At 27.9% G+C, this 13988-nt stretch overlaps 1 protein-coding gene across 8 annotated transcripts in view; it reads left to right on the plus strand.

Annotated features, from left to right (window-relative positions):
• LOC142324971 (COMM domain-containing protein 4) overlaps window positions 1–13988 on the plus strand; it is a 454946-nt gene that overhangs the window by 421747 nt on the left and 19211 nt on the right. For all 8 annotated transcript variants that reach the window (XM_075366153.1, XM_075366152.1, XM_075366155.1 and 5 more), the window contains 2 exons: window positions 2278–2349; window positions 10876–10944. In XM_075366153.1, coding sequence (XP_075222268.1) covers window positions 2278–2349; window positions 10876–10944 — 141 coding nt within the window. The remainder of the gene's footprint in view (window positions 1–2277; window positions 2350–10875; window positions 10945–13988) is intronic.

Genomic DNA, 13988 nt, shown 5'->3' on the forward strand with positions numbered 1-13988 from the left:
CTACTAGATGTGGGAATAAGTGTGTTGCCAATGTGAAATTTAATGGTCCTAAGTCTCCTTCTCCCAGTGAATGCAACAGCTGAAGACTTATTTGGCTCAAGGTGCAAGCCTCTCTTGTCCAACCAGCTCCTAATTTTTTCAATCGCAGCCGCTACCGTTTCTTCTACTTCCTGCTCAGTATATCCAGCAACCAAAAGAGCCAAATTGTCAGCATAGGCTATTAGGTCCACGTCACCTTCATGCTGTAATTTCAAGACACCATCAAATGTGAGGTTCTACAGGAGCGGCCCAAAGACCGATCCTACGGAACCCCTTCACCCGAACATGTCTATCCCAACATCACCATCTTCCGTGCTGATAAGCCTTCCTCTCATGAAGATTTACTATACACATCAAATAGCCACTGATGTTCTTTTCAGCAAGTGCATATATTATGACTGGCTAGGGCAAGCTTCCAAAAGCATTCCTGATGTCCAGGAGACCATGGACCATTAACGGGATCCTCCTTCGATACCACCGCTCCACCACACTCCGGATCTGCTGGAGGAACCAGCAGATCTATCTCCAGCCCAACCCAGGATCTAGTTCAGAGCATCAACCACAGACCTGCCCCTCACAAAGCCGAAAACTGTTTAGGTAAGAGCCCACCACCTGTCTCAACTCTGCTCATGATCTGTCCACCAAAAGCCTTTCAAATAGCTTTCCCATGGTGTTCAACAAGCTAATAGGCTTATAGGCTTTCCGGTCAGGCCGAGCCTCTCTCTGTTTAGGTATTAGAACAATCATGGTTTCCTTCCAGCAGCTTGGAAATGTGCTACCTCCATAACCTGGTTAAACGCATTCAATATGATCCATGGGTGTTGTCTCACCAACGTCTTTACAATTGTCCCTGGGCCTGATCTGGTCCCGCACCTATCAGGAAGTAACTTAATGATGGCCCTGTTGAGTTCTTTGATCATGAATCTAGCAGTCTGCTCTGTATGCATCTCATGCCATTCAGATTCTGCTGTAAAAAGCTTCGAAGCTGCATGTCATGTCTCCTCACTAGAGAGAGGTGCGGCAGGCTGCCCAAACTTGTCCATGACCGCTTTGTAAGCATCTTCCCAAAGATACTCATCCAATTCGGCAATTAGCTGTTACCAGGCATTAGCTTTAGCAGCCTTAATCTCATCTGTAAGACTCTTCTGTTCGGATCTGTATTCTATCTGTAGGCAATCATCTATGTTACCATGGTGCTTTGTGTCATGCTACGATGTTCTTCTATAGTTTATATTGGAGAAAATCTGTTCTGAACTATGAAATGTTACAAATATAATATTACAAACTCATTTATAAAATTTACAAATAAAATTTGTTTACTTATATTAATGTTTATGTAAATGTTATTATTAAATACAAAATATTTCAGATAATGTTATAAAAAGGTAAGAGCCTTCCATGTAGAGATTGTGCAGATCAATTTATTTTATGTCATTCACAAAATGAAAAATCATGGGGCAAAAATAAAAATTAGGTTTCATTTTTATGTGTAACTGAGTATTCAGTTAATCACTTGTAATATTAGAGTTAAGGCAAAAAGGGGGCAAACAAGCGATATTGCCAGAACAGGTTAGATTATGTGAAATGAAGAGGGGAGCAACGGAGAGGGAGTGAGATAGGTGATCTAGTTGGAATGAGGAAATTCATGGAAAAGGGCATTATTTACCTCCTACACTAATCCCACACATTTTCAATGTCACTTTTAGCACTTTGAGTGTATAATTGAAAATGGTTGTATGGTTGTATAAAGGTTATCTGATTAGTTTCTTTTTTTTTATTTTATTAAAAATGGAAATATAAATTGTACTCTTAAATTGGTTCTGATGCATAATGTACATTTAAATAATTATTGTGCATAATCTTTTGTTGCTACCCATATATTGTCCTATTTAACATATTTATTTGCTTTATAAAACTTGTAGGTTAATAAATTACAGGTTAATTTTTACATGGGTGGCTGTAATTACTGTGCACAACCTCAACTTGATAAACTACATCAACAGTCGGTATCAGTTGTTGAATTAGTCAATGGCAACCAAGTGCCACTAAGGTGCACTATTGTGATAGTTAATTTTGATTCTAGCAGTTTTTTTTTATAAACTAATGTGGTACTTTAAATTACCAACTAAATTATACTTTAAACTTACTTTTATTGAGTATGCCATTATAAAACAGATCCTAACAAATTAATTACTTAATTATAGATACTTTTAAGTAATCTGATATTTTTTGTTACAGAGATTTCGTTTTTGTGGGGATGGAGATTGTCCAGATTGGGTTTTACTTCAAATTAACACATTAGCCCGCATGGTAAGCCCCTTCTTTCTTTTATTTAATTATTCTTGCTTATGTTTTATTTTAATCAAGTAAAAATATTTTAAATTTTAATTTATATTTGAAAAAAGAATAGTTTAACATAATAGCATGTATAATAACAAACATAAAAATCATGTACTACCATTTGTAATAAGTAGCTTTGGAGATTTCATCCTAATAATAGATTATAATTATCTAAAAAAATAGTTTTTCATTTACTTGTTTTTTTATTACCTTGTTTTGTACGAACTGGACAAAAAAAAAGCACTAAAAAAATAATTTTATAAGTAATTGTAGCATTAATTATAGAATCAGATAGTTTTGCATGTATTAACCTCGTTGTTAGAATGTACAGTTCAATTGTTATTTTTAATAAAAATATATTGTTAAATGTATTTTAAAATCAATTGAAAAGAAAAAAGACTACAGATAAAATACCAATATAGTCAGTTAAATTTCAAGAAAAAAAGGAGGTTGTACTTTAAAAATGTTAAAACAAAAATAAGGAAGATTTTATGTATGAATATGTACAATTGTAATGGGAGTGGTGAATGAAAAAGATTAAATTAAACCACAAAAATTAGTTTCCCATAAATTTTATACACTTAAGATATCATGTAAAGAAAAATAATTTTTTAATTAAATGAAACTACTCATTGTCTGCCTTCCAGTTGTTCAGAAAATAGAAAAATTATTCAATAGCTCAATTCTTTTATTAACACTTTTATTAACACATAAAAGTTGAATTTTTTTTATTTACTAAGGATTCTAGGTCCTATATGCATAATATATTAGAAGAAATGAGGATTCTAGGTCCTATATGCATAATATATTAGAAGAAATGACTTTACCTTATCACCAGCTAATTACATGATTGAGCTTCTTGAGCGGCTGTAGCAGTGACTGTTGTCCCATTCAACAATGCAAATATCAAGGACATTGTTACTTTTTTAATCCCTTTATCCTGACCAAGATTCTCAGTGAGAAATACTTAAAACCTGTAGAAGATTGCTATGGAGGAAGAGGATCAAAAGTAAGGGAAATGTGTGAAAAAAGATTAAAATCTGGCCTTAATAGAACTGTGAAATGAAACTCAAAAAGTGCTTCATAGTCCTCTCCAGCTCCGTCTCCAAGCTGTCTCTCCTCCCCACATTCACTTGGAAGATCAAGTTCTTCACTCAGAATGACACCATATTATCGATAAAAAATTTTAATTTGACCTTTTTTTTTAATAAATATTTCAACTATCAGCTTTTCCTTTAGATAGGAAGCTAAGCCTTTGGATAGGAACCTTGACAATCAGCTCAGACTTCCTTAAGGAAACGCCTCCATTGGTCCCTTCCCATTGGGTGATTGCTCAGGAACTGAGTAAAAATTCCAATCTTTGTCTTAAAATTTCAGTTTGTTTAAGCAAAAAGTTCAGGGATATATTGTGAAGAATAAATAACTGATTTTCTCTCTAACTAAATAATTGATATCTCTTGGTTTTTATGCAAATGAATTAATATATATTGTACAATTATTTACTTTATTTAATATTATTGTTTTTTTGTGGTTGATTTAGAAAAAAGTAAATGATTGGATAAAATTGATTTAATTTTGTGGTTGTTATCTGTTTTATTAAATTTTTCAAGAATCTCATGGAATGATTATTCCCTGTTTATAAATATTTTATTTATAATGTAACCACAGATTTTATGTGGGATTTGAATAATTGTAATCTTTATTGGAATTAATTTGATTTTTTAATTTTTTTTCAACATTGTAAACAGATAGAATAGTAGGAATTTTTATAAATAAATTAATTTTATTCATCTATTGTATACATCCTTTACTATTTTATAAAATTATATATACTGTATAGTGTATTATTATTTATAAATTTAATTTTTGTTTAAATGGGTTTACTTAAGTGATTATTAATATTTATTGAATTTATCTGTTTATCCATTACATTTATTTATTTATTTTTTTTTTTTTTACTTCCAAAACAAATACCTACCTGTATATTATGAAATATAATAATATTATTCTTTCTTTTTTTTTATTTAATAATATAAGGTTGCTATTTTTATATCACAGAATCGAATTTTTATTTTTATTCATTTTTCAGCTATAGTATTCATAAAAGTATATTTTTTTTAAATATGACAACTCAGATGAATAAATTGTGATTCATAACAAACACTGCATTTACAAAAAATAAAACTTTCACTTATAGCAATAGTAATTACTTAAGAGGATTCTAATAAAAAAATTTTCAATTCTTAATTGCTATAAAAAAAAATTCTTGGTGGAATACATATGTGCTTAAAAATTTACGTAAAACCTTATCTGCAATCTGCTAGTCCCCTGTAAATACATACATTAAAAGTTTGTAAATGTCTTACAATATACATGAATAAAAAAAGCTAAAAAACAGTATTATAGCAGTGATTACTTCCTGGACTTCAAGAAAATAGGATATCTATTTCACCTCCATCACTAATTTGTGGATACTTTAGTACAGTGATGTTTTCAATATTGTTTTTTTGGAAATCTTGAAAGTAGGTTAAAAATTTAAGCAAACTATATATTTTCCATTATAATTTACCCACTTTTACTTATAAACTGAAATTTAAATGTCTATACAAGTAATCAGTTGACCATGTGATTACATATCACATGGTCAAGTAGCTAGATATTTTTTGTATTGGTAGTCAGTTGAGGGGCTTGATAGATTCTTTCATAAAGTCCTGTGTTCTCTCATAAAGTCCACTCACTCTCATAAATTTCTGTGTTCTACAAAAATATTTTAAAAGATTTATTTTTTAATTCTTAGATCTATATTTGTTACTAGCAGATTTCTTTCTTCATGAAAACACTTTTTGCATGTGTTTATGTGCTTTTTGATGTCCACATTACTTAACCATTCTTTGTTATTTTACTACTCAAGTAACAAAATGTTCACTTCTGCTGTATAGTATATATAATATTTAATTCCTCTTTACCTCCTTTCTATTAAATTTCATTAACTTTGTTTTATTTAATTTCAGACTGAAGTTCTCTCCCAGCAATAAATCAATACAATTCCATTCAGTACTTTTTCTAACTTATCTTTGGGTTCTGCCAAAAGAATGATGTCATCAGTGAATCTTTACATCTTTTTTTTCCCTGCTTGGATTGTTACTTTATTGCTTCTTCTTTGTACAAAGTTTTTTTTACAATTTTTTTCACTCTTTCTGAATAAGAGCTTATCTTTCTTTTTGATTATATATTTTCATGTTAATACTTAAATTTAATTTAAGGGAAAACATTTCTTGAAAATTTTTTTACAGACTATAGAGTTGCACTTTATGCTATATAAGGATACTTAATACAATATACAATATAGTATATAGTAGCTGTACAATATACAATATAAGAGCTACTTTCCTGTGGACTGCATTGTATAACTGTACTAATGTAACAGAAAATATACTAATCTGGTCAAATTTTTCAAGTCTTGAGTTTTTCAGATCTAGACATTTCATGTCCTGCCTCTAACAAAATTACAGTTAGATTGAAAAATTTCAGTTAGGATTGAAGAAATTTCAGAAAGATGTATGTACATATGTTGTCATTTTTTGCTTGACATCTCCAGACTGATGGACAGATTTGCAGAAATATGATATGCTGATTTCTTTTATATGGGATGCAATTAGTCAAGAAGACGGAGATATAGACTCATAAGTCCATTTCTTAAAACTTTACTCAAATAGTAGATACATTTTTTTCATATAATTTAATGCCTTTCAGATAGCTAAGATATGTTTTGATACTATTTGGTCTTATTCAAACCCATAAAGAGATGAATGCATAAAACACCTTTTTCTTTACTTCAGACCATTTTTTGCATGTATTAAAACTTCCTTGTTATTTGGCTAAAATAGGACACTTATTTAAAATATGTACATGCTTTTATTTTGAAGTCAATCAGTTAAAGATGTTAGGTTATCTATACTTAGGATTAATTAAATATCTCAATAACGGTTTGCTGTACAGTTTGAAAATTCACATAGTGAATTAAGTGTCAAAAATGTAACCATTGTAAAGTTTTTGAGTCAAACAAGAGGTTAGGATAATTTATATACAGAACTAATTGTGTATCTCAATAATAGTTTGATATACAAGATGAAATTTTGTGCATTTAATAATATATATGTATTACAACTCTTGTAAAATTTTTGTTAAACAACAAGGGGATGGGTAATTTATATGAAGAATTGATTGTGTATCTCAAAAACTGTTTGTCATCCAATTTTTAAGTTTTGTTAATTATATCTTTCTATTAAATCAGGCAATGCATGCCATTATATTTCAGTATTCTTAAAAACATTTATTGTGTTATTTAGTAGTATGTACTATGTTGCAGTTTGCAATAGAATCGTGAAATATGTTGCATTGTGCTTTTGATATAAAACCCTTTACAGAAATGGTGACAGATTTACGATCACTCAGCATGGGTTTTGAAGATAATTCTATATTCATCATAACTGTTTTGTTCCACCAGTCCTTTTTATTCAGATTATGGTTTAAAATTTTGGAGCTACTGGCTATACAAAAAAAAAAAAGAAAGTTAGCAATGTAAACGCAGTACAGAGATCCCATTGAAGTGAGTTCAGTTAGCAATGTAAATACAGCAATGAAATGAGTTCACACCAAACCACGTCATTTAGACTATCTGAAGCAACCAAATGTGACAGTATAAATCAATGAATTGATTTGCTCCTTTCTGTGGGAAACAATGCATTACACTGTCTCCACTCAGTAGTGGTACTGCCCATTGTGTGTTTAAGTTGACCCTATTTAATACTACATTTTATGTTTTGCACATTTGTATAGGTATATCATAAATTATTATGGTATAATCATGTTTATTATTTGTGAAATAAAAATAAAAGAAAGTAACTTTTTTTTAATTTAATTTAAAAATTGCTAATCTTTTTATGTTACAATTAAGAATTTGTTTTTGGTCCTGCTTTAGTTTGTAGATAAATGTTTTAGATTTTTAATTTCCAAAAATAAAAACATGATTTTTGGGATGAAGTCCTCCACCCCACCCATCTTTATCCCATCCCACCAATAATGTTATGGTTTTATCATTTCTGGTTTTATTTTATTTTACTTTAGCGTAACTTTTGTTTAATTATAGATAACTTTTTATATTATATTCTTGTCAGGTATTTTCTCTTTTCCTTCTTGTGTAAAGTATTTGTGCTTGTTGTTTCTTTAAGTTCCTTCTTGATATTTTTATTGTAAACTTTTTTCTTATTTTTTCTAGATTTTATTCAAGAAGCCTTATAGTTTCTTTTGTAGGTTCTAGTTTTTTAACATTTAAAACTATTTTGCTGTTTTCTTGTAAGGTGTGTCAAGTGTCTGTTTTATTTTTCCTTAATTAGATTTTGCTTTATTAGACTAAACCTCACTAAGGTTTTGGTCTAGAGCAAAATATAAAATATGTACTTCTCCTGAAAATTCTAATAAAAGTAGTTTTAAAATCTTATGACTGTTGATATGTTATTGATTTTTATGTTAACAATGTTTAAGAAAAGTTATACTTTTGTTTGAAGTTAATATTTTATGACTTTTTGCCCTCCTTTTTTTTGATATTTTTGTCAAATATGTAACCAAACTAAGGCTTTAATACAATTTAATTTTTAAAATGTTAAGTAATATAATAAAAGGAAATGAATTTATTTGATTGGCTTTTTAAATTAATATAAAATTGGGTATATTTATTTTTTTTTTTTTTTTGAACTAATGAATAATTTAATTCAGCAAGCTTTAGAGAAATTTGTACCTAGAAATATGGAAATGGAATCTTGTAGCATATAAAAAATGCCTTGCCTGATCGGGATTCAAACCCAGGCTCCCAGATGAAAGGCCGATAGTATCACTCTGCCCCAGAGATCAACAAAATTTGAAATTTTATATTTATTTTTACTTCCTTAAAAATTGTGTCTTGTGTTAATTTATTTAATTGAACATATTATTTGTTAATTAACAAAACTCTAGTTTATATTAAGGTAAAAATTTTGTTGTACTTTCTAAGTTCATTTCATTATGTAACTTTTAAACATTTTCTCAAAAAATTTTAACACTGAAAAATGTTTGTTATTGGAATTCAATTAGGTTGAGTAGCCAGTTGCAGCAGGAAGCTTACACCAATGTGTATTGTTTAGTTATGCTATTGTGCACAGTTAAGGATTGCGTTTATTGACAAGTTTCTCCATCTCTCTGTTAGTGCAGTTTTGATTTCTGGATGAACTATATACAACAGAATTTTTAATTCTTGAAAAGTTAATTTTACCTCTGTTACTAGAATATTATCACAAAATTACAATTATTCAAAATTATGTGTGTCTGTAAAGGCCAATTTTAAAATTACCTTGTGTAGAAATACCTTAATTTCTTTCCAGAATTGGAAAGGAAATTCCATATTATTATAACTTGTATATATTTTCCAAAACAGATAAAAATATTTAAATCTATTTTGGTCACCTATTTTGGCTAACCTTATTGAGACAGGAGATCCTCCTGGACATTTTAAGTTTAAGAAAGAGTCAATATCATTGTTCTGAAATAATTCATGTGTTGTATTTGTCTTGAAACTTGTGGCTTAGTTGTGGAGAAAAACAGCACCACTTTCGGATCGATAGTATTATTAATATTTTGTAAATGATTAAATGTATTTCGTTCCTCTTTGATAATCCACATCATTCTCTTCACTGTGAAGCAAAGTAATGTTCAGATAAAATCTGCCTTTCCAGAAATTTCCTTTTAATGCGTATCATCTGAATTTTATTCAAAGAGATTAACAGCATCATTTTGGCAGTTTTTTTCCGAATTACCTGCACAAAGAATCAGCATCTGGCATAAAATGCGTAAAATCCTTTTTATTTTTATTGAAAGTAGTAATCACTAACACATAATGACCAATGATGTTTAATGCCAATTTTTCGGATTTGGAGACACTATAGAAAGTTTTCAAGTCTACTCAGTCACATTATATGTCAACAGTTTGATGACTACTGCATTTTGCCCTGTTAATGTAATTGTTCCATCTCAACAATACAATTGCTTCAATTCTGTTTATCATGCTGCTTTCAATGTTTACTTTATCCCTGTCTTTCCAGTAGTCTTTTACCAAATTCCAATGTGGATAACTACTCATATTTCATTACAGAAAGACTTGTCCGAAGTCTTTTAGTAATCTAGATTTACATCAATTGATAATTAGTTATTGAGATCAGAAAGTTCTGCTGTAGCAGTTCAAAAATCATCCGTTGTTATATGGATTTGTAACTAGGAAATTTTGATTACAGATAACTATTATAAATATCCATTATGATAAAAATAATACTTCTATTTACCATTATATAAATTTTGTAGACTTCTTGCTAGATGAAAAAGTTTTGTGATATGATCAAATTGATTTGATCAAAATTCATTTCTACCAAAAAATTGTATTGTTTTTTTTTTTGTAATAAGATCAAGCTATGTTATTTCACTTTAAAGTTTCAGTCATTTAAGTTGGCATCAATATTAAATATTTATTTAGCCTATATACAATTTCTAAAATATATTATTACATCTCAGAGTTACTTGGAAATCAGAAGGAGTTTCAGGATAAAAAATGAGCTGTCAGATGTTTATTTGGGGGCCAATAATGTGATTCGTATAAACCGGTTTTTAGTTTATTTAAAATTCTGTCATTTCCTGTTTATGATAACTTTTTTAAAAAAGTAACTTATGCCTAAAATATAACAATATTCACTAGTATCAAAGCAGATAACAAAAATCCTTTTGTGTTGGACAATATAATAAAATCAAAAAGAATTTTATTGTGTTTCAGTTTCTATTTTTTATGTCACCTAACCAATCTAAAAGTGCTTTTGATTAGTTAATTTAAAATTAGTCCTTTTACTAAAGTAACATTACCTCATTGTTAAGTTATAAATAACAGTTATTGTTTAGATAAACTTGAATTTTTCTGATTTTATTTTACATATGTATATACTAACTCAAACATTTACATATTACCTCATCTCCTTATTACCTTATCTCTAAAATTGTTATTATATTGTATACTGATTTTACTTATTTATTTATTATATTCAAATAGTTACATCCCATTAATTCAAAAAGTAATTATTTTTGTAAAATTGATATGTATTATAACCATTTAATTTTATTTATAATTCTGTATTTCATAATGCTCTCTGATCAAGGTTTTTCTGTAGTTTCCCTTGATCCTTCCAGGAAAATGCATATCATCCATATAAAAAATTTATTTAAACCACTTGTAATTGATAAATATCTACTCCAGCTTCTATGTTTAAAATTGGTTACCTCATATTCAATGACCAATTCTTCATCCTTGAAATAATTCAGTACATTTGCCATGTTTAGGTTGTGCATAAAGATAAAGTTTAAATAATTTGTGACTATTCTGTGAAAAAAAATCTCACACTAGTAATTCTGTGTTTTTTTTTTCAGAGTTCTGTAAAGATTAAGATATTTTGTCAAGTAGTTGCCAAAACCATAGGAATCGGTGAAGAATTGGATGTAAGTTTTATGCTTGTTTAATTATTTATAAGATATAATTACCGCATGCATACAATTTATGTAAATTGTAAAAAACAATTCTACACAATAAATGCAGATGCTTTTTATTTTGTGAAGAAATTTTTTTGTATAATGGATCCTTACCAGATGCATCACAAAAAACTTACTTCAACAAAGATGACCATGTCATTCCAGTATAAAATCTCAAAAAATTTGTAAGTTTGTTTCTATTTGTTTGTACTTTAACAATAATTATAAAATTTTATATGTGGAGAGAATATACATTAAGTTTTTCTGCAAATCTAAATATATTTATAAATGGTTAAATTTTAATAAAACAAAATTAAATTATTTGAAGTTGCTACTTGTTATATTAAGTACCCATCCAAAACTTGATTTCAAAAGCTTTCCCAGACCTATATGTATGAAAATAATAATGAAATAAAATAGACATTTATTCTGTTATTTTATAAAGAGTAAAATACTATTAGTATTGCATCAAGTGAAAAGTGAATCAGAATTAAAGTAAATATTTCAATAATCCTTTTAGTGATTCTGTATCTTTCTGTTTTTAGTATCTTTGAAAAACATTTTACACATTAAATTACAAGCGGATAGAAACTATAAGTAAAAAGTATCCTTACTGAGAATGAATGCAAGTTGAGTTGATAAAGACAGCCAATTGATCACCGAGCCAAGTGTTCAGTCATTAATATCCTAAGAATTTTTAAAACAATCCCCCCATTGTTTATTTATGAAAATGGTCATGATTAACTTACTCATATTAATAAATATACCTTTCTGAATGTATATATATATATATCTGAGTAAGCAGAACTAATTTTTATTAGCTGATCTTGAATCCAGTCATAAACAATTTGGTTTAATTTATTTATTAGAAATAGATATAACCTATGTTATTTTAATATCACAGAAAACTAAATTTATAAGTTTAATTTAAGTTTAACGATGAAGTCAATTATTTTAAATCAGTTTTATTATTGTTAAATTAACTCAAATAATTTTGATGCGTATCTTTTTATTTAAATTAACATTAAGATTAATAAATTGTTGCATTGTTAATGGTAACTATTATAATTACATATCCAATGACAAGTCTTTGAAAAAATGCTTGCAATTAATTATTACAAATTTTAGTTTGTTTACAAAGAGCTAGACTACTTTAGGACATAATGTTGCCATTGTAATCAGTAATTAATGGCAGTTCGTCATTTATTTATAAAGTATCAATTGCAGGCAGATAATTTTTAAAAGAAATGTAGATTAATTTCTCAAACATGGTACCACTGATATGTAAAATAATATTAACAATTAATAAAATCCACCTTACCAGCACATTGAGATAAGCTCTAGATCTTTCGGCTTAGGAGTTAAAAATATTACATTAAAGTCAAAAATTAAAAAATCAGAGGTTAAAATGTATAAACAGTCATGACTGTCCGGTCCTAACCTATACTGAAGGAATGTATATGTACTCAGGTGGATTAAAATGAAATCAAATAGAACCATGTTATCAATGAGATATTTGTTAGATTATAATTACTATTTTTTTATATTTATATTTAGTAGGTTTTTAAATAATTTTTTATCTTTAAACATTTTTTGTTCATTAATTACATTTTCATTATTACAGTAAATATGATATTTTTATAAATTAGAAGTATTATAATTTTTATATGAAATATAATTTTCATGAAATTCATTTTCATTTATTTTAATAAATTTTCATAAAATTATTTTGATTGTGTTCTATTATATATTTGGCAAAGTTGGAGTTTTTTGGTTTGTTATTTTTAATGCTATTTATGTGCTGTTTTGCATGTATGGAGAATTTGTGATTGGTCATAACCACGTGCTAGTTTCTCAATGTGTCAATGTGTCTCAACGTGCTAGTAAGGTGAATTTTATTAATTTTTAATGTTATTTAAGAAATGTAGATATTCAGATACATTTAAGAAATGTAACAAGTATGTTTGTGGAAGTTCATAAAAAATAAAAAGATGAAAGCAGTTTGAAAAATTTCTTTCCTCTTTCCCAATAGTAAGGAATCTATTTCTAAGAAATAAGTTAGGTAGTAGTATATTATTCTCAGTTCTAAGTCATAACAGGTGACTGTACTAAAATGGAAAAAAAATACATGTAATTTAATATATTCCGACTAACAAGCAAATTTTACTAGGGTTGCCTTATTTTTTTCAGCATACTTAATTTTTTTCAACATTACTTAATATTTATTTTATTGACTTATTCCAAAGGTAGAATTTAAAATTTTACTTTGCTTAAGATTTTACTTGCTACTAAAATTTTACTTATTTTTACTCGTTATCAGAGATATTTAATTTTACTATTTATAGTAATATGGTAGTTATGCTATTGTTTTATTGTCTCTAAAAACTGAAAAAGTACGATTTTCTTCGTATTCAAGACAAAAACTGTAACGTATAGAGTTTTAAAAATCTATTACAAACAAAAATTGTAGTGAGTGATTTATTGCACATTTCAAAGAACCTTGTAGAACAGAACAAAGAAACCGATTAGTTTCAAGTTTTACAAAACTCTGTTGCATTTTTACTTTTGTACAGTTGTAAAATGTGAGCAACATGTAATTTTTTGAGCAGCAACGTACTATTAAAAAAAATTGATGAATTTTTTTCCTAATAAAACAACTTTTTCTATGTTATATTTTGGTATTGTGTGTTAGTAGTATAAGCTTCTTTGAAATCTCTTGAATTTACTTTACTAAAAATTATTAATTATTCAATAGGATTTAAACGAAGCTTAGGTTAGTACACACTTTTTATTTCTATTTTATTTTTCTCAATCAAAATGGATGTAGTCTTTTATATTTATCTCTATTTTTAGTAAAATTACACAGATTTGTACAGAGTGTTCTGTTATAGCCTTAGTGATATTAACAAAATTAAAATTATATTTATTGCAGTTTTTATTTATTACTGTAAATGTGAATACTTGTACAAAAACTAAACTTAGGACATTGACTGTAATCTGAAGAAGCACTGCCA

This window comes from Lycorma delicatula, chromosome 5, assembly GCF_047948215.1.
Source record: "Lycorma delicatula isolate Av1 chromosome 5, ASM4794821v1, whole genome shotgun sequence".
NCBI lineage: Eukaryota > Metazoa > Arthropoda > Insecta > Hemiptera > Fulgoridae > Lycorma > Lycorma delicatula.